This window comes from Hemicordylus capensis, chromosome 12, assembly GCF_027244095.1.
Source record: "Hemicordylus capensis ecotype Gifberg chromosome 12, rHemCap1.1.pri, whole genome shotgun sequence".
Classification (NCBI taxonomy): Eukaryota; Metazoa; Chordata; class Lepidosauria; order Squamata; family Cordylidae; genus Hemicordylus; species Hemicordylus capensis.
This window is the reverse complement of record NC_069668.1, coordinates 19,629,861-19,655,464: the sequence shown is the minus strand read 5'-3', so window position 1 is coordinate 19,655,464 and position 25,604 is coordinate 19,629,861. Positions and strand designations below refer to the sequence as shown.

Here is a 25,604-nt window from a genome sequence, read left to right as displayed (position 1 = left end):
GGCTTGAATTATTTCTTCACATATACATAAAAAATGTGTGGCTATTTATCTCTGCCTGCAGCTGTGAAGGCACACAGGCAAACACAACCTCTCCGTGACTTCATTCCCTAGAAGCTGGGGGGAAAGAACAATAAATCACAACTTGAATCTTAGGAAGAGCCGGGGATTTACAATGGGGAGGGAACGTATCCGACATGGAGATTCGTCCCGCACATGCCTCTGACAGCATAACGTGCACTACTCTGAGAGATACTAGTCTCTTTGTCTAGTCACAGAAGAGAGGCAGCATTCTACAGGACGATGTCGAAAAGGGCCGTGCGTGGACACTAATGTCGGGATCCAGTCCGACCCCATCTAATCTGATCCCACAAGTGTGGATTCCAAGTTTGGACCCTTCAGAATGTCGGGTTCCGGTTTGGGATTGGGATCAGGTGTGGGGTCGGGGTCGCGGATTTCCCCTTTAAACTTTAAATCAGTTTTTTAAAGTAACTGGGATACTCACTGTGGATCCAGAAGAGATGTAACCTCCCCTGCAGCAGTGAAGGTAAAGTGTGCCATCGAGTCGGTGTCGACTCCGGGTGGTTGCAAGCATGATTTGTCTCCTTCGCTAAGCAAGGTTCACCTTGGATTGCATTTGGATGGGAGATAACATGTGAACACTTTAAAAATATTCCCCTTAGAGATGGGGACGCTCTGGGAAGAACATCTAAATTCCAAGTCCCCTCCCTGGCAGCATCTCCAAGAGAGGGCTGAGAGAGATTCCTGCCTGCAACCTGAGAGAAGCCGCTGCCAGTCAGTGCAGACAATACTGAGCTAGATGGCCCAAGGGTCTGACTCCGTATATGGCAGCTTCCTACGTTCCTATGTTCCAATGAGCCACAGATGGGAAACTGAGCCAGGAGCAGGGATGTCAAGGAAGGGTCCGAGAACACTTTCCAGTGTTCCTCCTTGGGAGGAACCCTGAAATTCCTCTTGGGAGACATTTCAGTCCCAGGCCATAACCAGGAGGCTGAACCAATCGGGGCAGCTGTGTGCGGGTGGGGTCAGACTGTGATGTGGCCGCCCAGTCACCTCTGCCTGAGCACCGCCAGTTCCAAGCACCGACGGTGGATTTCTTTCGCGCGGGAGCATTTTTGACTCATGGTTCACCCAGACAAAATCCTGAGCTGCCAATTCCATTAGCCTCCTTAAGGAAAAGGGGTGGGAGCCCGGCCAAGCCAGATGTGCAGAGCATCAACGCCCTCTCAGCCGGATCGCTTTTCATCCTGAGAAATGAGCTGCCAAGTGTAGGTGCCGGCTGGAAGCAAGAAAGGGAAGCAATGAAGCTGCACTCTCCAGATGGGAGAATACGAATACAAATATGATGGATATTTATATACCACTTTTCAACAAAAGTTCCCAAAGTGGCTTATAAATAAGTGTGGGTGGGTGGGTGGGTGGGTGGGGGGAGAGGGAGAGAGAAATGGAAGTAAAGAAGGGAGGGAGGGAGGAAGGAAGATGGATCCATGTCCCCAAAGGGCTCACAATCTAAGAGATTTCTTGTCAAAAGCACTCACAGCCTCCGTATTGAGATTCCTTGATCTGATGAGCGTCTCTTACTCTGTTGCCTGACTTCCATTGTGACTCCTATTTGACCCTCTGGCTCCTGGTGATTACTTGGTTCTGACCCTTGGAGTGTTCCTCTCCTGGCTCCTGGTGACTACTTAACTCTGATCCTTGGTGTGAACCTGACTCCTGGCTCCTCTTGGCAACTACTTGACTGATCCTTGGTGTGAACCTGACTCCTGGCTCCTCTTGGCAACTGCTTGACTGATCCTTGGTGTGTTCCTGACTCCTGGCTCCTCCTGGCAACTACCTGACTCTGATTCCTTAGTGTGATCCTGGCTCCTGGCGACTACCCCGCTCTGGCCCTAGGTGTGTTCCTGACTTCTGAATTCGGTCTGATCCTCCTGGTTTCCTGTCTGCCTGGCTTCACCCCTGGTGAGCTTCTAATTCTCCCAGTCCTGGCTTTGGACCTGTGCCCCCCAGGGATTGCTGCCCAGGGCTCATCTACCTATCAACAGGTGGTGGGATAGATAACCTTCCAAAGCGATGCCAGCAGAGCTTCCAAGGGTTAAGTGCTAAGATACTCAGGGGCGTCTCTTAGACACAGAGTAAGCTGGAGGTTGCAGCTGGTAAGCTTCTGAAGATATCACAACTCCAAAACTATTTATTGAGTTAATGTGATCCAGCCCAGGCGAGCCACGCTATTACTCACCATCCTGTCCAAAGCCTTCAAGCCCCTCGCAAATCTGGGGATGTGGAAACCCCTAATACGTTTGCGTTCACTGTGGTATCCCACAATTGCAGTTTGGACTATCACCAGGCTGTTGGCTGCACAACACTCTCGCCCGTCCAAAAACCACACACTTCCAGAAGGTCTGACTGCATCACTGTGGGAAATATGTTGCTAACATAGGAAACACATTGCTGCACCAGAGACGTTGCCTCCATCCAGGGCTGAACAAACTCTAACTTGCGTCACAGTGCCTACTGATCAGAAGGTGAGGCCATGGAAGGTCATGGGTGAGAAAGTGTGGCGCACTCGCTCCAGACTTGACTACTGCAATGCACTCTATATGGGGCTGCCGTTGTACGTAGTTTGGAAACTTCCATTAGTTCAAAATACAGCAGCCAGATTGGTCTCCAGGGTTTCCCAGAGAGACCATATTTTGGGGATGTTGACACCCTTGGTGTGTTCCTGACTTCTGACTCCTGGCAACTACCTGGCTTTTACCCTTGTTGTGTTCCTGACTCCTGGTGACTATCTGACTCTGATCCTTGGTGTGTTGCTGACTCCTGGCAACTACCCAGCTCTTACTCCTTGTTACTCCAGTGTTCTTGACTCCTGGCTCCCATCTGACTCTGACCCTTGTTGTGTTCCTGGCTCTTGGTTCCCTTGCTGTGTTCCTGACTCATATCTGACTCTGATCCTCGAGTGCAGTTAAGGGGCTGCTGAAACCTCCATTATTCCCTATGGGGAAAGATCTTAAAGACGTGTAAACTAACTTCATTAATCTCTAAAAAAAAAATCAGCCCTTTGCCCAATTCCTTCAGAATCTGGGTGGTGGCAGACACCCATTGGGGAACTACCATTGGGGAACTACCACCCAACCCACTCTTCTGCCCCTGAAGCCCCCTTTCTGTCCCAAAATCTGCCCCAAAGAACATAACAGCACACATCAACAACAGCATCAGAGCTCTGCAAAGAACCAGGTTTCCAAAGCAAGCATATCACACAGATGCAGGAGACTAGGCCCTCAGGCCAACAACAGTGCCCTGCCCTCCCTCCCCCAAGCATTTTCCGTCCACAAGCAACAGACACACAGCTACATCTGTGGCACCCGGCCATAAAAGCGAGTTAAGTAAGGAAGGTTTGGTCCCCTTCCCACCTACCCAAGTAGAAGAGTGATGATCTTGACAACAATGGCACACAATTTTTGGTGCTTTTTTTTTTTTTACATTTCTGCAACAGATTGGAGCCTGTGGCACCACACACCCAACCTATTTGATGCAAGCAATCTAGTTTGAATAAAAATGATGCTGATGTTAGAAGTCACAATATGACCCAATCTTCACTGCAAAGAAGAAGTCCACACACGAGAGCCAGGATGCACATCCATGAGGTCTCCAAAATACAGCACAACCACCACCACCCAAGGCATTTGAATTGCATTTGAATTGCATTTTATATATATCTATTTGAATTGCATTTTATATATGTCTATATCTAAATCTAAATCTAAATCTATATCTATACACACACACACACACACACACACACACACACACACAGAGGAAACAGATAGAAGGGAACAGATAGAAAGCAGTAAGGGAACAGAGACACAAGCAGATACAAACAATGTAACTAGTTCCCAGAATACAAACAATGTAACTAGTTCCCAGAATACAAACAATGTAACTAATTCCCAGAATACAAACAATGTACTGTAACTAGTTCCCAGAATAGATACAATTAACTAACAACAATAATGACTAGGGAAGATCATACAATAGGCTGCTGAGAAGAGAATATCAGTTATGGGGCAGAGGGCAGGCTTTTGTTTTTTGAAACTTGTTTTTAAATTGTTTTGGCTATTTAATTGGTGTTTTATGATGTTTTAATTGTTAATTATTATTTTATGCAGTTTTATAATTTTCTGTTTTAATTGTTAATTGGTTTTAATGGTGTTTTAATGTAAACCACCCTGAGCCTTTTGGAAGGGCGGTATAAATTTTTTAATAATAAATAAATAGATAAATACATAGAAGTCCCCGTCCCCCGTGCCAAAAAAATCTTTGGAATGGGAAAAGAGACAGAATTGGGTTTTTTTTAAACCACAAGGCTACACTACCCTTAACCACCTTCTAGTATGGGGATCCCTCCCACACAGAACCCCTGTTTAAACGTCTAAACTAAACAACACACAACTTTTTAAATTCAATTGCAACCCCAAACCTCTCTCCAAACAGGGAAAAAACCCCAAGAATACAGAATTCCAGAGGGAGAGGTGTGTGTGTGTGTGTGTGTGTGTGTGTGTGTGTGTGTGTGTGTGAGAGAGAGAGAGAGAGAGAGAGAGAGAGAGAGAGAGAGAGAGAGAGAGAATGGGGGTACACTCACTCAGTCTAGGTGTGTACAATTGTCTGTGGCCTGGTCTCTGAGTCTACTCTTCTTCCATCTTCTTCTTGGTCTTCAGGTTTGTGGGGGCTGGGGCAAAAGCCTTGAAAATCTGCGGGGAGAGGGGGGTGGCTGGCCAGGTGGCCACTGGCGGCACTGGGGGCTGGCACAGACAGACACAGCAGGCACAGGTAGGCAGCGATTCTCTCAAGGGGGCGGGGAAAAAAATCTTCTACAACAAAAAGCAAAGTAGCAGATAAATCCATTCCCAGGCTGGCATGCAGTAGCCATAGCAGGCTGGGCTCAGGCTGGCAACAAGGCAGGCATAGGCAGTGGCATGGCATCATGGCAACTGGAGGCATGCAATGCTGCAAACTAGTTCTCTCTCTTTTTCTCTCTCTTCAATGAGGCAGAAAGGCAGAGTGGCGACTGAGTAACTAACTTGCGGAATGAATTGAAAACCCCTCCTTGAACTGCCCCCCACACACACATCCTTGGTCCTGTTTTGTAGCCGGAACAGGGACGTTTCGTTTTGTATACAAAACGTTCGGATCTTGAGAAAGGGCGATTCGTTTTGGCTACAAAACACCCTCAATGGCCCATTTCGAGTACAAAATGTTTTGTACCCAAAATATTTCGCACATCCCTAACATCTGGCATTTTAGCTTGGCATAGTAAAAAGGTCTTGCTGAAAAAATTGCTTAGAGCCATTATGTGCAGAACATCACCGACTTATCAACTTAAATAGATGAGGCTTTGGCCCGCTTTATTGCATCCACGTTACTTCTGTCTTCCCTTTGACTTTCCCTGGCTCTGTAAAATTCTTTGCCTAGCAAACAACATAGGAAACTAAACTTGCATTTCACTGCTAGGATGAAAGCAGGTCCCAAGAGAAGGGACCCTAACTCAAAAGCCTGAATTATGGCAGGCAGGAAAGAATCAAAATGTGAGCTAAAAATACTGGAGAGAGAGAGAAAGAGAGAGAGTGGTTAAAAATGAATGACTGCAAAAGGAATTTTAATTCAATTAATTTTTAATTTTCCTCCTTGTGCCCTTTGGATCTCCCATGCTATCTCCTACCTCCATATTCTGTGCGTTAGTACAGTTTAATTATTAAAATAATTTAATACTTAATAACAGTTTAATAATTACATTCAAAAGCTAGTTTGAAGTCATTTCGCCAGCTAGCTGCTTAACAGAGCTTGTTCTGAAGCTCCAAATAGTAATAATGAACTAAAACTTCTAGAAAAACTTTTAACCGCTCAAGGAGATAGCTAAAATATGACAAATGTTACAGACACGCACATACACTAGTTGAAGTTTCATCTCAACTGAGCAAAAAGGCACCTTTTAAAAGTGGCAATTCCCTTTATTTAGCAAGGGGTGAGCAACTGGCCCTATCTGTCCCCAGCACAGCATCCTGATTTCATTATCCGCGGACATGAAAGGGTTAAAATCCACATATCCACGGTTCCTAGAGGGAAGAGACTGTGGAGGTCATTTCTTGCTGCCATTCTGTCTGTGGGAGCCATTTTATGTGGCTCAATTCATCCACAATTTTGGGGAACCATTTGGAACATTTGGGGGGCATTCCTGGATGCCAGGAGACCCATGGAGCACAGTAGGGCACTTTATTTGGCCAGCTTTTGTGGGGTTTGGGGTGTGTGTTTTGAAAGTCTGGGAACCTAACTCCTATGTCCCCAGAGACTCAATAACTCATTATCTGCGGTTTCGTTATCCGCGGTAATATGCGGGAACGGAAACCCAGCGGATAATGAAGTCCACCTGCATTTAGGCACACTCGCCCCACCTCCAAGAAAAGTCGCCTAGGGGAAAAGACAGCCCTGAAAATTCCCCAAGAGGCACTGCCTGAAGTGGAGATGATCCATGGCAGGAAAGCCCCGTTCATAAATCAGTATTCTTTTTAATACTGTGACCCACTCAGGGACCTTTTCATATGGGGCGGTATCTATCTATCTATCTATCTAAGGTGTACCCGTTGCTAATCCCATGAGTGGCAGCTCTCACGAGAGTTCGCAAGCAGCTGCCCAGAGAGCGACGGGGATGGGAGAGAAAATGGTGGCAGGTGGGGAAGAAGACAGGTGGTGGAGGAGCGGGGAAGAAGATGACCGGCAGGTGGGGTGGGGGGCAAAAGGTGGCAATGTGGGGCTCTGCTCTGCAAGGAAAAGCAGGTGTGTGCTGAACTCCGGGCAGCAGTTTTCTGCATGAGCTCTACCAGAGCTTGATACAGGGAACAGTACTATCAACAGCTCCCTACACAAAAGCCCAGGGGATCTCATTTGGAAGCGACAAAAAGGCGTTGTTGTTGTTTTTTTTAGTCCAGCCGCAAAAACAACACTTCATCCATTATACATGGAGCTGTGGTTCCCTGCATTCATTACAGATGGCTGTTGCAATCCCCACAAAAGAGCAGATCACACGCCGGCCCAGGAGATGCAATGTTGACCTGTGAAGTTGTTCAGGAGTGGTTGCTAGAGAGCAGAGATTTAGTTAGGCAGTGCTGTCATAGTGTGTTGTGGTGGTGGTCGGGGGAGGTATCCCTTTCTTGCTTGCCTATGAGGAGAAGACCACAGGACTGCTGATCATTGCTGCTGTCCACACCATGATAATTTCTAAGCCTGTGCTTGGGGTCATTTGTACCCCCAAAAACCTTAGAGGTGTACACCTTTCCCAATTCATTTTGATTTGAGTCGAACAGACCTCAGTGCCCTACGCTGGATCACACATGTTCAAACATTCATTTGGGACATGGAATACATGGAGAGCTGGTCTTGTAGCAAGCATGAATCGTCCCCTTTGCTCAGCAGGGTCTGCCCTGGCTTACATTTGGAGGGGAGACCACACATGTGAGCACTGGAAGATATCCCCCTTAGGAGATGGAGCCGCTTTGGTAAGAGCATCTAGGTTCCAAGTTCCCTCCCTAGCAGCATCTCCAAGGTAGGGCTGTGAGAGGTTCCTGCCTGCAACCTTGGAGAAGCCGCTGCCAGTCTCTGTAGGCAATAATATATATGGCAGCTTCCTATGTTCCTAAGAACAAGATGCTATTAAAATGAACTCGTCTTTATCAGCTCTGCACGACTAGAAATGCACTAGCTAAGTACACCAGGGCCAGAAGAAAAGGAAAACGTCCACTGGAAAAAGCAGATTATCTTGCATCTCCGTCCAATGTAGCTAAATATATCTCTTGCTAAAATGGAAAAAATCTCCCCCTGCCGCCCACCCCTATACATCACTGCATAATAAAGCCCATTTGCAGAAATTCCAAGCATATGTCAAGATCTCAAGAGAATCTGAAGCGAATAGCGTGCGTGCATATTGCTTTTGAAATCAAGGCAAGAGAAACTGATATTTTAGGGGGGGGGGACTCTTAGGAGGAGAATCATCTGTGCCTCTAGCCCTTCCTGGCACAAATCTAGCGTAGAATCCAAGAAGAGTTCGGTGGAAGAGCTGCACTTTCACCTCCATTTGCTCCTGGGGGCGGTTTTTGTTTTATTAGCTTGGCAAACCCCAATCTTTCCCAAGATCAGCTGGAGCCAGGGTTTTGGAGGCGGACACAGAGCCAAGCATCTGCTTTCTTCGACTCATCGGTTCTCTTCCAAGAGCTGGGTCATGGGGATTGGAATCCGGCCCTCTCCCACACTCCCCGGACATACACAGACGAATGACGAGCCACCCCAGCCGTGCGGAGAAGGGGCATCACAGGGCTGGAAAGGGCCCCCACTGGTAGACGGTGGGGTCGCTTGCCTGGCTCTCGGCTGCCTGAGACCCACCCACCCCACATCAGGTAGTGAGCAAGCTCAGAAATGGGGTGGGAAGGAAAATATGAGCCAGGTTGACCCCCCCACCATAGGACATAGGAAGCTGCCATATACTGAGTCAGACTATAGGTCCATCTCGCTCAGTATTGTCTACACAGGCTGGCAGCAGTTTCTCCCAGGTTGCAGGCAGGATTCTCTCTCAGCCCGATCTTGGAGATGCTGCCAGGGAGGGAACTTGGAACCTTCTGCTCTTCCCGGAGCGGCCCCATTATCCCCTGAGGGGAATCTCTTCCAGTGCTCACACATCAAGACTCCCATTCATATGCAACCAGGGCGGACCCTGCTTAGCTAAGGGGACAGGTCATGCTTGCTACCACAAAACCAGCTCTCTTCTCCTCACCATGTCACACACACCCCAAATGTGTCCCTGCTCTTAACCGCTTTGTGGCCCCCGCAGTCCTTCCCACTGAGAAACTGCTCTAGGGAATGGGAGGAGAATTGGTCTGGTGGCAGACAAGACTTGTCCTCTTTGCTAAGCAGGGTCCACACTGGTTTGCATTTGAAAGGGAGACTACATGTGAGCACTGCAAGATATTCCCCTCAGGGGATGGAGCCACTCTGGGAAGAGCATCTAGGTTCCAAGTCCCCTCCCTGGCAGCATCTCCAAGAGAGGGCTGAGAGAGATTCTTGCCTGCAACCTTGGAGAAGCCGCTGCCAGTCTGTGCAGACAACACTGAGCTAGACAGACCAATGGTCTGACTCAGTATACGGCAGCTTCCTATGTTCTTGTAGTTCGAGCTCTTCCTTTCATCCAGTAGCTGCTGTCCATGCGAATGCATGTCTTCCTGATTTTCATTGTTAATGTATGACTGCAATATGGTATATGTAATATGTTGCTTTCTTTATGAGCTGGTCTACAACAAAGGGATGCACACAAATCAATTCAGCGCAGAACTTAGGAAGCTGCCATATGCTGAGTCAGACACTTGGTCCATCCAGCTCAGTATTGTCTACCCAGACTGGCAGAAGCTTCTCCAAGGTTACAGGCAGAAGTCTCTCTCGGCCCTAGCTTGGAGATGCTGCCAGGGAGGGAACTTGGAACCTCAGATGCTCTTCCCATCCCCTAAGGGGTATATCTTCCAGTGCTCACACGTGGTCTCCCATCCAAATGCAAACCAGAGAAGACTCTGCTTAGCAAATTCATGCTTGCTACCACAAGACCAGCTCTCCTCCCTTCACTTAACAGATGCATTCTCAAATATGCCGAGGACACCCTCAAACCCCAGTGCTTTTCCTCACCCACAGGAAATTGAACCCAGCAATACAGACCTCTCAGATATTTTTCTCACCACTCAGAAGTGAGAAATGTGCAGGATGCGGCCCTGCCAGTCAAAAGAAATGATCGCCAGAGGGTTGGGCAGCTGGCTTTGAGAGGGGGAGCCTTTCCATGCTGTCCAGACAACGGAAATCTCCTCCTTCGTGAACCATCTTTGTTCTATTTAAGGGACAGGTGCAACCTGTGCTGTTCTTGCCTCTGTTTAATTGCATTTCCGTTCCCTCGTTATAGCCGGCTTTCCTGAAGGATATGAGATCACCCTGCTGAAGAAGTCCTTAAGGTCCAAATTGGGACGTACGTATGGGGCAAGGCACTCTCTCGGATAACCTGGTCCCAAGCTGTTTGGGACTTCTAAGTTAAAACCACCACTTGGAATTGGGCCCAGAAATGGCCTGCAAGCCAAGAGTCCATAGAGCCGGGTGGCAAGAGCGCCACGCTCCTCGCGCAGTGCATTGTGGGATATGGGAGGCTGCAGCCTGCTTACCCCACGCACCCACCCCACCCCCGCCGGCTCTGTGCTGCCCACTGCGCTCACATGCTGGTCCTGTGGGCACGTTTCTTCACCACCACCACCACCACCAGCCCTCCCCAGGCTGTGAACTATCTTATTATGTCGCTTCAGTACGTAATGGTGCAAAGGCGTCTGTGCCCAAATTTGCCACTTTCCTCCCCCTCCCTTTATTCTGTTCATGTCACATCATCAATTATGCCCTGATTGTAAACCACCTTGTGCGCTTCGGCAGAAAGCAATAAATTTGGCAAATAAATAATGAACACACATTTGCTTTTTGAAGAGAAAGAGGAGGGAGGGGAGGGGAGGGAAGGAGGAAGCCAGGTGCCACATGCCGCAACTACAGATGGACACCCAATCCGTACGAGCTGGAGAGTGGTGCCTTCCTTGGCTCCTCCGTGAGGAATGGGAGTTTGGCGCAGGCGCTTTTCTCCTGGAAGATTCCTACTCTCTGCCTTCCAAGAATAATTCCCAGGGTTGCTTGGGGAAAAGAAATGTTAAACCACCGTGTCTCCAAGAAGGTTGTGAGTTTTAATCAGTTAACCACTTGATACCCAAGAGCTGGACCAAGAGACACATCTGTTTAGGTTGCAAGAGAGACAGAGAGAGAGAGAGAGAGAGAGAGAGAGAGAAAGAGAGAGAAAAAAAGACAGAGAGAAAAAGACAGAGAGAAAAAGAACGCAAGAGCAAGAAAAAGAGAGTGAAAGAGAGTACGCAGAAGAAAGAGAGAAAGAGAAAAAAGAAAGAGAAGGCAAGAAAGAAAAAGAGAAGGAGGGGGGGAGAGAGAAAGAAGGGAGGGAGAGAAGGAGGGAAGGGCACTACAATGTCCTGTAGCTTGCCTTGCCTGTCTCCTGGGAGCCTTTGGAAATCTCCCCAGCCAGAGTCTGGATTTAACGAAGCTGCTTTTGATGTTTTATTAACATCTAACCAGGATCCAATAGTGAAAACTGGGTAATGAAGTTAATTTTTTGTGATGTTAACATTATTCAGTTAATTGCTCTGCAGATTCACATCGCAGGTGATTTGTCTGCCTCTGTGTGTGTGTGTGTGTGTGCGTGCAAACAGCTTCTCAATTCTGCAACCAACCTGATTGGCAACGAAGGGTCTCCCGCGTCCCACCAGTCCTTCGGAGGGCTGATGTACATGCACCACAGCTCCCAGCTATATCCATGGGCTGAATTTTCATACCGCTGGACCTCAAACGTGTCCTGCTTGATGTTGTCAATCGAAGGGAGGATGACCCTCTTCCGGTTTTCCTGGATGCGCGAAAGCACCGGCTCGGCCCTGCAAGGAAGAGCAAAAACCGCCAGTTCTGAAAGGCATTCTCAGTATCAGATACCCAAACAAGAAATCGTTGGTTGGATCCAAAAGGTCCCAGGGAAACGTGGACTAGACTTGGGAGAGCTCAGGAGGCCATAAACCATGAGCCTAGAAAATACTCCTGGGGAGCAGAGCTGCTCTTCTGGTAGTGAGCATGAATGGTCCCCTTTGCAAAGCAGGGCTTGCCTTGGCTTGCATTTGGATGGGCGACTACATGTGAGGACTGTAAGATATTCCCCTTAAGGGATGAGTCCATAGCTCATTGGAAGAACATCTAGTCCCTAGGTTCCCTCCCTGGCAGCATCCCCAGGTAGGGCTGGGAGCAGGGGCGTAGCTAGGGGAGAGGGGGCCCGTGTTCACCCCTGCTGAACTCCCCTGAGTGAGGGAGATAATGAAAAAAATAGGGAGGGAGCTGGAGGGCCCTCAGGAGCTGGGGGCCCGTGTTCTTTGAACCCATTCTCTGAATTATAGCTACGCCCCTGGCTGGAAGAGACTCCTGCCCAAGACCTCAGAGAGACGCTGCCAGTCTGCGTAGACAATGCCGAGCTAGATGGACCAAGGGTCTGACTCGGTCAAAGGCCGCTTCCTCTGTTCCTAGATATTTAGGAAGTGATATGATGCATGCATTCCTATGGCCCTTTGGAAAGAACCAGGGCTTTCTGTGGGCATTCCTTGTAATTCATTCTAGTACATTCCCCAGATCATCTGCTTTGCATACTGAAGGTCTGTCCCACACACCCCCACCGGCATCTCCAGATAGGGCTGAGAGAAACAAAGTGTGATGGAACCTGTAGGGCTAGTTTTTCAACACAAGATGTATGTATTTATCTCAAACTCGCCCCGAGCTGTCTAAACCCGTTCCTGCACCAACTTGGGTGGGCGGGGTGGGGGGGGGAAGGCCTCAGGAGGGATTGCCCTCCCCCGTGTGAATCCGCAGTTCTAGAAAGGGATATGGAGAACCTCCCTTTGGATGCCAAATGAGGATTTGCAGCCGACTTAGGCAAGCTGTGATCGGCAAACTGCTTTATGCAGTCAGTCAATGCTAATGCAAATACCTTCTGTTCATCTCCTGATATTCCATCAAAGTCTGCTGCTACATTTGCAGCTCCCTTTGCGGGGGAAATGACCTGACTAGCAAGCCAGAGGTTGCCAGTTCGAATCCCCGCTGGTCTGTTTCCCAGACTATGGGAAACACCTATATCGGGCAATAAAAATATATTTGGAAGGAACCAGGGCTTTTCAGTGGGCATTTTAGTACATTCCCCAGAGCATCTGCTTTGCATGCAGAAGGTTCCAAGTTCCCTCCCTGGCAGCATCTCTAGGATAGGACTGAGAGAGACTCCTGCCCAGGGGCGTAACTACCATTAGGCAAGGGGAGGCAGTCGTCTTGGGGCCGCACTGCCTCGAGGGCCCCCCCAGAAGCACATCACATGACTCCTCACCCGCCTGTGTTGCACCCCCTATGAATTATGTTGAGAGAGTAAAAAAACTAGATTCAATGTGTACTAGATTTTCACCATATTCATAATGGGGATGTGAGTGTGAGTGCACTATATATTGTGAAGTGTGTTTGTGTGTGTATATCAGCGAGGGGCCCATTTTAAAATCTTGTCTCTGGGCCCTCTCCAACCTTGCTACGCCCCTGCTCCTGCCTGCATCCTTGGAGAAGCCGCTGCCAGTCTGGGTTGACAATACTGAGCTAGATGGACCAAGGGTCTGACTCGGCAGAAGGCAGCTGCCTGTGTTCCAATGTTCTTAAGCCCGCAGCCCGTCTTTTTTAGGACTGTGCCAACGATTTGCAAAGCACGGAGCTTTCCCTGATAAAGGGAGCGCTCTGAGGGGCCAAACACAAAGGCAAACAGTTAATACACCGGAGGAGCTCTTTCAAGCCTCTGAGTTCAGTAAATTATAGTCTCTCCATTGCATGAATAAAATTCCGTTCTGAAGAGCAAGTGACTCGGGCGATAATAGCACTCAGTTAGGCATACAGGTGCCGGCGTTGGAAGGAAGCCTTCTGAATGCTTCCCTCGGCTTCATTGTTCAAAAGAAAGCTGGGATCGCTCTGCCTGCCATCCCTCCCCAGCGCCTGTTTGCAGATATGCTACAAATGTTACTCCTGGGTGCTTTGGCGTCTTCCTTCTCTTCAAGTTGCACAATGAAACACGCCTTAGCCTTTCATGTCACACATATTCCAAGCAGGGAGAGAGAGAGAGAGAGAGAGAGAGAGAGACAGCCTTTTCAAAAAGAAAAATATTCTCCTGCAAAAAAAAAAAAAAAAGCAAAAGCAACAAAAGGAGCTCTCCACTTTTATCACGCAGTGGCAGAAACAGAAAGCGATTATTCCACAGACTGATATTTCACCGGCAAGCAAACCGCCCCCCCCCCATATGAGATTTATTTTAGAATTCTTTTTCTTATTCCTGCTTAGAATAAGCCAGCAACAGAAAAGAATAAGCAGGAATTAATTGCATAGAGGGGAAATTAGGCGAGCCGAGGTAGGGCCAAAATAACACCCTGGGCAGAATTTGAAGGCCACGAAGCAGGGCATTTGCCTCCGGATGGGCAAACCGCACTCATCCTGCCTCTGAATTGGTTTGTTTGGTTTGGCAGTTACATGTATGATTGGAGTACTCTAAAATCCTCCCCAGTTCTTTCCCAGGGCTATGGAGCTCCACATTTTCTTTTATTCTTTCTTTCTTTCCTTCCTTCTCTCTCTCTCTGTCTTCCTTCCTTCCTTCCTTCTGCTAGCACACACGCCCACACAGGGTTCCCAACGAGAGGTACTCCAGATGCTGTGGAACTACATAGGAACATAGGAAACTGCCATATAATGAGTCAGACCCTTGGTCTATCTAGCTCAGTATTGTCTTCACAGACTGGCAGCAGCTTCTCCAAGGTTGCAGGCAGGAATCTCTCTCAGCCCTGTCTTGGAGAAGCCAGGGAGGGAACTTGAAACCTTCTGCTCTTCCCAGAGTGGCTTCATCCCCTGAGGGGAATCTCTTCCAGTGCTCACACATCAAGTCTCCCATTCAGATGCAACCAGGGCAGACCCTGCTTAGCTATGGGGACAAGTCATGCTTGCTACCACAAGACCAGCTCTCCTCTCCAACTCCCATCATTCAAAAAGTAAGTTGGGGCTGGGGATGATGGGAGTTGTAGTTCCACAACTACAACTGTTGTAGTGTGCAATCTAGCGAAAGGAAGGAAGGAAGGAAGGAAAAAAAATGTGGAATCTTGTGGAATTCTCTGCCACAAGATGTGGTGACAGCCAACAACCTGGATGGCTTGAAGAGGCTTTTGGATAACATCATGGAGCAGAGGTCTATCAACGGTACTAGTCAGAGGGCTATAGGCCACCTCCAGCCTCAAAGGCAGGATGCCTCTGAGTACCAGTTGCAGGGGAGTAACAGCAGGAGTGAGGGTATGCAGAGAGAGCTGTAACTGTGTGATTTGGACAAAGACATATACTTTGATTAGAACCACCCTCCTGTACCTGTGTAGCATCTTGTCTGATATTCCAAAGTGTTGAAGAACTCTCAGGGGGCTGGTCTCATAATGCAGGTGTGGATCAGAAACAGTTCAAGTGTGCATACCAGCCCTGGTAATTACGAACGTGGGCAAGAACACTCAACACAGTGAAGGGGATTGTCTCCAGTCATTGATCTGAATTAAGGATGTGCATGAAATCTGCATGAATTGATCTGAATTCAAATTGAATTTGAATCAATTCAGAACCACTAAGTAGAGTGGAGATTCGTTAGAAACTAACCGAATTCACCCAACTTCGAAACAATGTTGGGTGAATTTGCCCTAATTCTATTTGAAGTTGGGTGAATTTGAATCAATTCGGGTGAATCTCCACTCTGTTCAATGGTTCCAAATCGAATCAATTTGGATTAGATTTGAATTTGAATCCATTCATGTGAATTTTGTGCACATCCCTAATGTGAATCGGTCAGAGGAAGGCAACCTTGGAAGCCAGGGAGAAGAGGAAAAACAAAACAAAGAACAACAGTGTGCAAGAATTCTGATTCTTTATATTGGAAGACCTGTTCAGGTCAGTTTGTCAATGCTAGGCGTTTTCCACACAGGGCTTTCAGCTCACATCTCCTCCAGAATGGAGGGTGTGTGTTCATATATTGACCAGATTTATCCAGAAGTCTCTGTGAGCTATTGGGGAGCACTGAAGAACAATTCAGGTTCTTCATTGCCTGTTAAGAGTATAGCCCAATTTATATCCAGGGTAAAAAAAATTCCACTTTTTGCGTTGGTTTTGGGGAGCAACGTCGAACTCACAGTAAACTCGTAGTAAAGCCTGCTGTGTGAAAAACACCCCAGTGAATTAAAAAAGGAATCTTAAAATGAGACCTACCAGCCTGCGGTGAATTCCACGTGTGCATCAAAGAAGCCGGCAATCTGCCCCGAGGCGACTTTCCATCCTTCGATGCGAGCACGGATCAGGCCTTCCCTCTTCTGGTTGCGCACAACCTTCACAAGGCCTGGATACCGCTTGTTAACATACTCCTCCAGTGGTGCCTTCAGCTCCTCTAGAAGAAGGAGGAACCAGAAGGACTTAACACAAGCCAGAACTTTGAGGATCCTCTTGGACTCGAAGACTTTCCCGTAGAGTTGCACAGGAAAGCTACTTTGCCTTGTAATCCCCAAGGAGGCCCTTTCCTGACCCCCTCTCAAGGGGGTCCCAATTCATTCCCTAACCCCTTACCTCTGGTGAGGCAGAAAAAGGAATGATAATCGGAACCCCACAGTGAGCAATGGTACAGCTGTGTCATCCCTGGATGCAATCTGGCTCATACTAAGTCATCAGTGCTCCTAGTCATACTTTAGAACCCAAACCACAGCTTACGAAAGCCCGGTTCAGACATGATGCTGTACGAGTGTATAGCTGTCGGTATACTCGTACACACGTTTGTGTGAACGATGGTACCTGTGTTCGTGTTAAAAGTGAACCTGAGTAAGGCCCTCCAAATGCATGGTGCAGACAGGAAATGTACAGTGTTCTCTCTAAGGCATGTGCATGTGCTCACAAGTTTTTGAATGTCCGCTCAGTTAATTTTAGATCCTGCTCAGGTTGAATCAGGAAGGACCCACTCTGAATGCACGTGTGTGCACACTGCTTTGATACTGCCGCCCAGAACAAAACTCATTCCACACAAAGATTTAAAAAATTAGAGAGAACACTGGAAGTGTACTTCTGCGCCTGTGTTCAGCATAACAGGTGAATCCCTGTACCTGCGTACAGACTGGTACCTGTGCACATACACTCGTTGCATGAGTGTTGAACATCACGTGTGATTGAAAACGGATTTGATTTCTACCGCCCCCAACTCACTTCTCCGCATGGTTCATAATGAAATCACTAAAATCATTAAAACCCAAATTAAAATATTAAACATTAAAACAAATTAAAACGATCAATTCAGACCGAACTGCAGGTATGTGGACTGGTTTTCAGTAGAATCAATCGACTGGGCCCGTCAGTTCGACAAACCAGCCCGAACCGGCTCAAAATGGTTCGCGGTCAAACTGCTTGAACTGGCCCGGTTCGTGGCGGTCCGGTTCGATAGCAAACTGGTTCTGCACATTCCTACTCGGGAGATGGCAGCTTCCCCTGTAGCAGGTCAAGAGTTCTTAAGAGAACAGAGAGCTCCTGGGGGTGAGGGGAGGAAACAAAGAAAGGGTGCATCACTGCAGCCAGGGAGTGGATATTATCACCACCATCGCCGCACTGGAAAGAACTTCCTTGCGGTTTGGAAGCCAAATTAACCGAGGTCCCATTTTCACCCAATAATTAGAAACTATGATGCTAATTTGGGAGAGGCAGTAAATCAAGAGATGGTTTTGTTCAGAGCTCTTAACATTCTTTTCACTCCCCGGGTATACCATATATGTTAATAACTGCTCCTCGTGTCCTCTACCCGCCCCCCGCCCCCCAGCCACCGTTTCCATTAGAAACCACCTTTTGTCTGACGTTCAACATCTGGGGGATTTGATTCCTTGGCTTTTATTGTTCTGACGGGGGTGGGTGGGCAGGGAGGATGAAGGAAAATCCTCCATGTGCCAAGGGAAACGGAGGGAGAATTTGCCACCAGGTAGCCAAAATTTAGAGACATGTCCTGGCAGCAAGCCATCGTCTACAAAGACACAAACACGGATGAAAATAATCCTAGCAACGTAATTACTAGAGGGCAGCCCAATGTGATATTGAGATGAGGCTAACACAAATTTGGGCTCCAAAACCACAGCAGGTTTTGACTGCAGGGGGAAGGGGGCGGGGATCACAAGCCATGGTTCCACAAGCTATGCCCCATGCTCAGGTTTTTCACTCTTGCGGCTTGTATCTATGGCCCTGGTAGTGTTCTGGCCACTGCGTCTTCTCGATGGCAGAGTTCACACATCCTGCTTCTGCCGGCTGTCCTCTCTGCTAAGCAGGGGCTGCCCTGGTTTGCATTTGGATGGGAGACAACATGTATGAGCACTGGAAGATATTCCCCAAGGGATGGGGCTGCTTTGGGAAGAGCCCCTGCCTGCTTGCATGCAGAAGATCCCAAGTCCCCTCCCTGGCAGCCTCTCCAAGATTGGGCTGAGAGAGACGCCTGCCTGTAACCTTGGAGAAGCTGCTGCCAGCCTGTGAAGACAATACTGAGCTGGGTGGACCGAGGGTCTGACTCGGTAGAAGGCAGCTGCTGACGCCTGCAGATTCAGAGATGGGTGCCAACAAGGTGAAAAGCAGGGGGTGAGGGGAATGAACTCCTTCAGCCCTACTGCCCTCAAGTTCCTTTTGCTGCATTATCGTTTCCTCCATTGGCACAGGAGATTGCAGAGCCTGCCTGCAACACTTGGAGAATTATTCAATGCCCTCTTTTCAAAGCCTGCTGCCAGGAAAGACGTTTGCAAGGTCAACCCGCTGTGGAGATAAGTGGCGAGGCGAGCCGCGGCTTCCAGAGAAATTGAGAATAAAAGGGAATAAAGCAGCGGTAAACAGCAAAGGCAACCCTCTTGGGCTCAGGCGCGAGACGGCGTCAAATTAAACGGGCTCAGCGTTCCCCCGTCTCGATGTAGATTTTCCTAAGTGCAAATCAAGTCATATTTGCTGGCGCCGATTTCCGGCACACGCAGCCCTCTCCCTGTGGTGCCATCTTTCTTGCTTCCCTTTGATGCTGGGAAGGAAGGGAACAGATCTCCCCAAACACACACACACACACACACACACACCCCAAGTCAAAAGAGCCGCTCTGCACGCATACACAATTACGGCAGCATCGGAGTCAGGCTTCAGCCCTGAACGGAGGCCACCACCCTTCTGAGCCACTTCAAGGAGGCAGAGATTATGAATGCCTTAACCTCCCCCCCCCCGGCCCACATGGCTGGCGTTTCAGTTCTGGCACTGCTTCTGACGCCGGGCGATTCATTCATGCTTCGTAGCACGTAAGCGATAGATCCGATGCTGCTGAGGCTTTAAAAAGCCAGGCTCAAGCCATTCAGCAAAGAAGGAGATGCAACTCAGAAGAGAAATGCCATCACTTCCAGTGAAAAAGGAAATGGCCTCCCCAGAAGGGTAGCTGGCTGACGTGAGTGGCGGGGATGTGCCACCCTAACCCTCCGGCTCACCTTGAAACCCATGTGGGTTTCTGGAGCACTCTATCCATCCCCAGCACAGCATCCCTCCAGTGGCTGTTTTGGTATCTATCTTATATTTCTTTTTTAGATTTAGACCTCGAGTCGAACCGGGCCCGATGCGGATCAAGGTCGAGCCTTCGAGCCGAGCTGGTTCGAGCTCGAGCCGGCTCGCACACCGCTATAACTAGACTGTGAGCCCTTTGGGGACAGGGAGCCATTTTGTTTGTTTATTTATATCTATGCAAACTGCTTTGGAAACTTTTGTTTTCAAAAGGGCTGAGAGAGACTCCTGCCTGCAACTTTGGAGAAGCCGCTGCCAGTCTGTGTAGACAATCCTGAGCTAGATGGACCCATGGTCTGACTCAGTATATGACAGCTTCCTATGTACATAGGAACAGGCACATATGTACATGTTCCTCTGAAACCAGGAAAAGCAGCTGCCCCGAGGACTGGCAAGCAACCGGAACTCCCCTCCAAGTCTTGAGTAGTCTCCCAAGAGTCTGACAGCCCAGCCCTGCATAACTCAGCCCAGAGATAAGCGCAGAGGGGCAGGGGAGCTGACAGATCTATTCTGAGCAGCAGCTGCAAGAAAAACGCAGGTGCTGGCAGTGTTTGAGGACGAGGGCTTCTAACATGCACGTCCCGGAGGGCTTACACGATGTCAACGTGGTGATGGCAAGAAGGAACAGGGTTCCCCCGGGGGCTCGTAAGAGGAAGCGGAAGGCATGTTCCATGGGTGTTGATGTGTGTCTGCGCGGCCTCGTTTTCTCAACGGACAAAAGAGGGAGCGAGCTTGTGTCGAGGCATTGCTACTGTATGTGGAGCTTAGACAGTTTATACAGGTAAGGTAAAGTGTGTCATCGAGTCGGTGTCGACTCATGGGGACCACAGAGACCTGTGGTCGTCTTGGGAAGAATACAGGAGGGGGTTACCTTGGCCATCTCCCGTGCAGTATGAGATGAGGCCTTTCAGCATCTTCCAATATCTCTGCTGCCCGATATCGGTGTCTCCCATAGTCTGGGAAACATACCAGCAGGGATTCGAACTGGCAGCCTCTGGCTTGCTAGTCAAGTCATTTCCCGCTGCGCCATTAGGTGGCCCTCTTTATTCTCAGGATTTTAAAAAAAAAATTATTGTTAAATTAGAGATATACATATCAGGTGGTATAAAAATAGAATACATAAATAATAATAAATAAATTTTTATACTGTCTTTTATTAAAATACAGTCGTCCCTTGCCTATCGTGTGTTTCCTAATTGTGGATTTGAGTATCCGCGACTGCGAAATTTTGACCACCACTGCCAACTGTGACCTGAGTATCCACGGTTTGGTTAGGTTTATGGTTTTTTAAAGGTTGGGGGGGGAATATCCAGGGGCCCGGGGGCCATTCTTTCAATTTATCACCTTCTTTTTGGTCACCTTGCAATGGCAATTCCCCTAACCCACCCGTTCCCATTTAGTGTAATGCCTCGCCAGCCGTGAATTTGCCTGCCATAAGGTTTTTCACGGAATGGAACTCCCGAGGTTGGCGAAGGGATGGCTGGAATCTCAAGGCGGTTTACAAAGCACTTAAAACCACATAAAACCATAAGAACTGCAGAAGAAGAATGAAGATGGAATGTAAAAATACAAATCTAATTGAAAGTGTTTTTTTTTTAAAAAAACCAAACATGTACAATATAAGAGCAGCAAACAAAACACTCATTTAAAAGTCTGGGTAAAAAGCCAAGATTTTACTGGTAATCTAAAAACTGTGATCAAGACTGAGTTATTAAGAATAAAATAATAATAAAAAAATTAGTTCACTCACCTTCATCACTGTTGTCATCCACAAGGATGATCTCCTTCAAGAGGTGGGCAGGAGTATGATTGACGGCACTGTGGACCGACCGCAGAATGACGGACAAGGCCTCATTCACGAAGATAAAGATAATGGAAATCTGGGGGAGGTCCTTTCGGTATTTCAGCTCTTTGCACCTGTAAGCAGACAACACACACATTGAGAGAAGCAAGGTGGACTGAAAGCACAGCCTCGCAACGTACAAGCACAGGAAGTAGAAGAACCACAGATGTGTCCCTTCTTGACCCGCAGCAGGAAAAAACGATACGTTCTCTCTTCCCAAACCGGGTCACGTTGGCCCAGCAGATGGATAGAGGAGAATGGCCGGATCTCAGTCAGATCATCTCCGTCATACTCATCCCAACCTTCTCTCCGAGTTCTCAGAAACAGCCGTGACCAGGGATAAGGAGTTGTATGAAGAACTGCCAGTGGCGGGGACGGGGGGAACCTGGGAGTCACACCAACTGGGCATGCCACTCAACACGGGAGGAGGGAAAGGAAGATGAAGACAGCTGGGGAGGGAGAGAACGAGGAGGCAAGAGAGAGGGAGGAGGGTGGATTCCAGGGGGGAGGAGTGAGGTTCTAGCCACCAGACCAGCAAGGGACAGAATGCCTGAGAGGAGCAGGCAGGAGCAGAAGGCTCATCCTTAAGAGAATCTGGCAACTGCAGGAAATCTCCCACCATCGTCTTACACTACTTGGGACCAGTGGCGACCAGTACAGGTGGGTGTGGCTCATTCGCACTCATCTCGGCCCACCCCAGCAGCTTCTCCGCCTCTCACCTCACCCGCCATGGCACTGACCTCAGGTGGGCAAGTAAAGTTGCAGAACTTTGTTAGGTTGGATCCCTGCCAACGAAACAAAAGAGATAAAGGTAAAATGTGCCGTCAAGTCAGTGTCGACTCGTGGAGACCACAAAGCCCTGTGGTTGTTTGGGGTAGAATACAGGAGGGGTTGACCACTGCTGCCATCTCCCGCGCAGTATGAGATGATGATGCCTTCCAGCATCTTCCATTATCGTTGCTGCCCATAGTCTGGGAAATATACCAGCGGGGGTTTGAACCGGAAACCTCTGGCTTGCTGATCAAGTCATTGACCCGCTGCACCTTTCAAAAGTGGTGGTGCTCTTTATTATTATTATTATTTTACATTTATATCCCGCTCTTCCTCCAAGGAGCCCAGAGCGGTGTACTACATACTTGAGTTTCTCTTTCACAACCACCCTGTGAAGTAGGTTAGGCTGAGAGAGACGTGACCGGCCCAGAGTCACCCTGCTAGTTTCATGGCTGAATGGGGTTTTCAACTCGGGTCACCCTGGTCCTAGTCCAGCACTCTAAGCACTACACCACCGGGGGTGGGGGTGGGATGCTGTGCTGGGGACGGATAGGGCCAGTTGCTTTCTGCCCCGAGAAGCATTTCAAAGCGGGGCTCGTGAGCAATGGCGTCTCTGCCGGGCTTTCGGCACTAATCCAGCCCGCCTGCTTCTCCTTGACATTCTGCTCTCTTCCATGACTTGTGAGTTCAGAGATCGGAGCCGGCAAAGCCTTCCGCTGCTTGCGGAGATGAATGGCTTGCTTCCGTCGGCCCGCGTTTAAATACTGCTCAACTGATAAAACGGCAGCCTGACATCTGCACGCCAGTCCTCTGTGTGTGTGTATAGACACACACACACACACACACACACACATATATAAAATTGGACTCCCTCTCACACAAGACAGTTCTGCTTTAAGAAGTTAATAAATTCTCTTAATGCCTCTCCCTTGCATCTTGCAGTGATCTCCAGTATTAAAATATGGGAGGGCGGCGGAGGAGGGGGGGGGGGCGTCTGCAGAGCTGGAGTTAAGGATTCTTCAAGCGCTTGCTGGTTTAACATAAAGATGTTTTACTGTCCTGGTTCGCCAGCCAATCAATGCAGCACAAACTCTCTTTCCCCCGGGGGGGGGCTAGGGGGACGGAAACAATCCGGGGCGCTTCCTATACTGATGGTTTAATAACCAGGGCATGCTCACAAGTTGCTTGGAGAGCATGCTGCGGTGAGAATTTGGCACCCCCCGCCCCCAGTAGGGGTGTTAAGTGGGGGCATGGGAACATGGGAAGCTGCCTTCTACTGAGTCTGACCTATGTTCTGTCTAGTCCAGGACGGCCTGCACTGACCGGCAGCGGCTTCTCCGAGGCTGCAGGCAAGAGCTTCTCTCCGCACCTGGCAGGAGATGCTGCCAGGGAGGGAACTTGGAGCCTTCTGCGTGCAGGCACTCTTCCCATCCCCAAAGGGGTTAAATCTGAGACCTTCTTGCATGCAAAGCAGATGCTCTGCCACTGAGACACAGCCCCATCCCCAAAAGAGAACTTCAGAAACTGCCTTCTCCTGAGTCAGACCTTTGCGCACGGTCCGGAGGCCCTTTTATGGACCTCCGAACTGGTCTGAAAGCCTGGTGGTTCGGTCAGTTTGAGCGGGGGGATAGCTTTAGGGACGGGGGAGGGTGCTCTTCTTTATTTATTCGACTTCTATACTGCCCTTCCAAAATTGGCTCATTTAATCAGGGGTGGAGCCACCATTGTGCGGGTGGGTCCAAAGAACCCAGTCACCACTCCCTGTGGAACCGCCCCATCCAACCTAGCCACGCCCCTTTGTCCAATGTCAGGTGCGGGGGCATGGCCATGTGCAGAAACGGGGCCGCAAAGCCCCATTCGCAAGGTGCTTCCGCCAGTTCTAGGTTCCCAGCCTGCCTGTCTGCCCTTTGAGGCAGGAAAAGGCACTCCCAGGCTGAAGCCCCTTGCAAATGGGGCCATGCGGCCTCGTTTCCACAGGTAGGCACACCCCTGTACCTGACGTCAGACACAGGGCGTGCGGCTGGTCGGCATTCACCCGCACTGCCACCGGCTTCCTACATGCCTATGTTTAGTGTTTAAGGCATTGTACTGCACTGCCTCAGAACTGATCATGAAGACATGGAGGTGGTGGATAGTTCTGCCTTTTCGGATCGACCGTCAACCAGTAGTAAAGGATCCAGCAGTCAAGAAATACGCCACAGACTAGCACTTGGTAGGGTTGCCATGAAGGCCTTGGAAAGGATATTTTGATGCCGTGATGTGTCTATACCTAACAAAGATTAGAATCGTCCGGACAATGGTTTTCCCCATGACACTCCATAGATGTGTCACATCCATAGATGTGAAAGCTGGACTTTGAAGAAGCAAGATAGAAAAAGCATTGACACTTTTGAACTTTGGTGCTGGAGAAGACTTTTGAGGATAGCATGGGCAGCCAGGAAAACAAACCAATGGATCACAGAACAAATCTATCCTGAATTTTCACCCAAGACACAAATGACCAGGCTCAAACTATCAATACTTGGGACATGTTATGCAAAGACCCAGCTCCCTTGAGAAGTCCATATAATGCTGGGGAAAGTGGAAGGAAAGAGAAGAAGAGGACGACCAGCAGCAAGGTGGATGGACTAAATGACAACAGCCATGAATGCACCACTGAGAGACCTTCAGGGCCAAGTGGAAGACAGATCAGCCTGGAGGGAATCTATGTGATCACTAGGAGTCTACACCGACTTGACGGCACTTAATCAATCAACCTCACTGACCCAAATAGAGGACAACTCTAAATTTAAGATGACCCTCTAAATTCTAATTGAAGAATCTGGCGGGGGGTGGGTGGGGGAGGGCTAGTCTTGGATTCAGGTAAATATGGTAACTTCTCTCCCCCCCTATCCTTTTCAAACCCAGGCCCTTACACACTCAAAAGAGTTGTGCACTGCTAGAGGCGACGCTATACCAAAGAGACTCCAATCACCCAGCTATGAAGTCAAGGCTTTGTCAGCCATGCAAAGAGAAAGCACCCCGATCCACCGCCATCGATTCCCAGAAGGAAAACAGCTCCATCATACTGTGCAACACCAGCTACGGCCACGATTAAAGCATCCCAGTCGGAGGGGGGCGTAATTAGTTTCCTTCCACACAAACATCACACTCAACCAGCAAATTAATTGGGCCCCGCACGATTATTCAGAGGAGGCGTGAGAGAGAGAGGCGCTTCAGAACTCTCTCTGTGATGCCTGCTTTCCCCAAACTGAGCCACATTCCGTGGTTCAGATGCTTATTTTTCTTGGCGGGTGGCTCGTTCCATTCCGTCTGCATCTTTCAAAGGGAGTTATCAATAGGAAGTTGGCTTATATCTAATTTATGAAGTGCAAGGCAAGCGCTCTTCCCCCCCCCCCGAATAAATACGCTTTCTCTCCAGAAAGGCTTAATGATAGGATTCTGAAGGAGTGAGCGACCGCAGACCCGCAACTGATCCCAGAAATGATCAACAAGCAAACCCATAAGCCGCACAGGAACCAGATACTATGGGGCTGTTCTCGCAACCGGCTTAACCCAGGCTGGGGCGGGATCCACATGGATCCTTCCGCTTCCCGCCCGTCTAACCCACCTAAACAACATGGCTGTGTGATCACACCCTTAACCTGGCCGCTGTGTGTTAGCCCAAGGAGTCTCATAGGAACAGGGA

At 48.9% G+C, this 25,604-nt stretch overlaps 1 protein-coding gene across 2 annotated transcripts in view; it reads right to left on the bottom strand.

Annotated features, from left to right (window-relative positions):
* The window catches only part of GALNT17 (polypeptide N-acetylgalactosaminyltransferase 17), a 68,513-nt gene that overhangs the window by 21,928 nt on the left and 20,981 nt on the right, over positions 1–25,604 (bottom strand). For both annotated transcript variants that reach the window (XM_053274975.1, XM_053274974.1), the window contains exons 3-5: positions 21,053–21,219; positions 15,976–16,150; positions 11,370–11,567 (exon numbers count right to left, since the gene is read on the bottom strand). In XM_053274975.1, the coding sequence (XP_053130950.1) occupies positions 11,370–11,567; positions 15,976–16,150; positions 21,053–21,219 (540 nt within the window). The remainder of the gene's footprint in view (positions 1–11,369; positions 11,568–15,975; positions 16,151–21,052; positions 21,220–25,604) is intronic.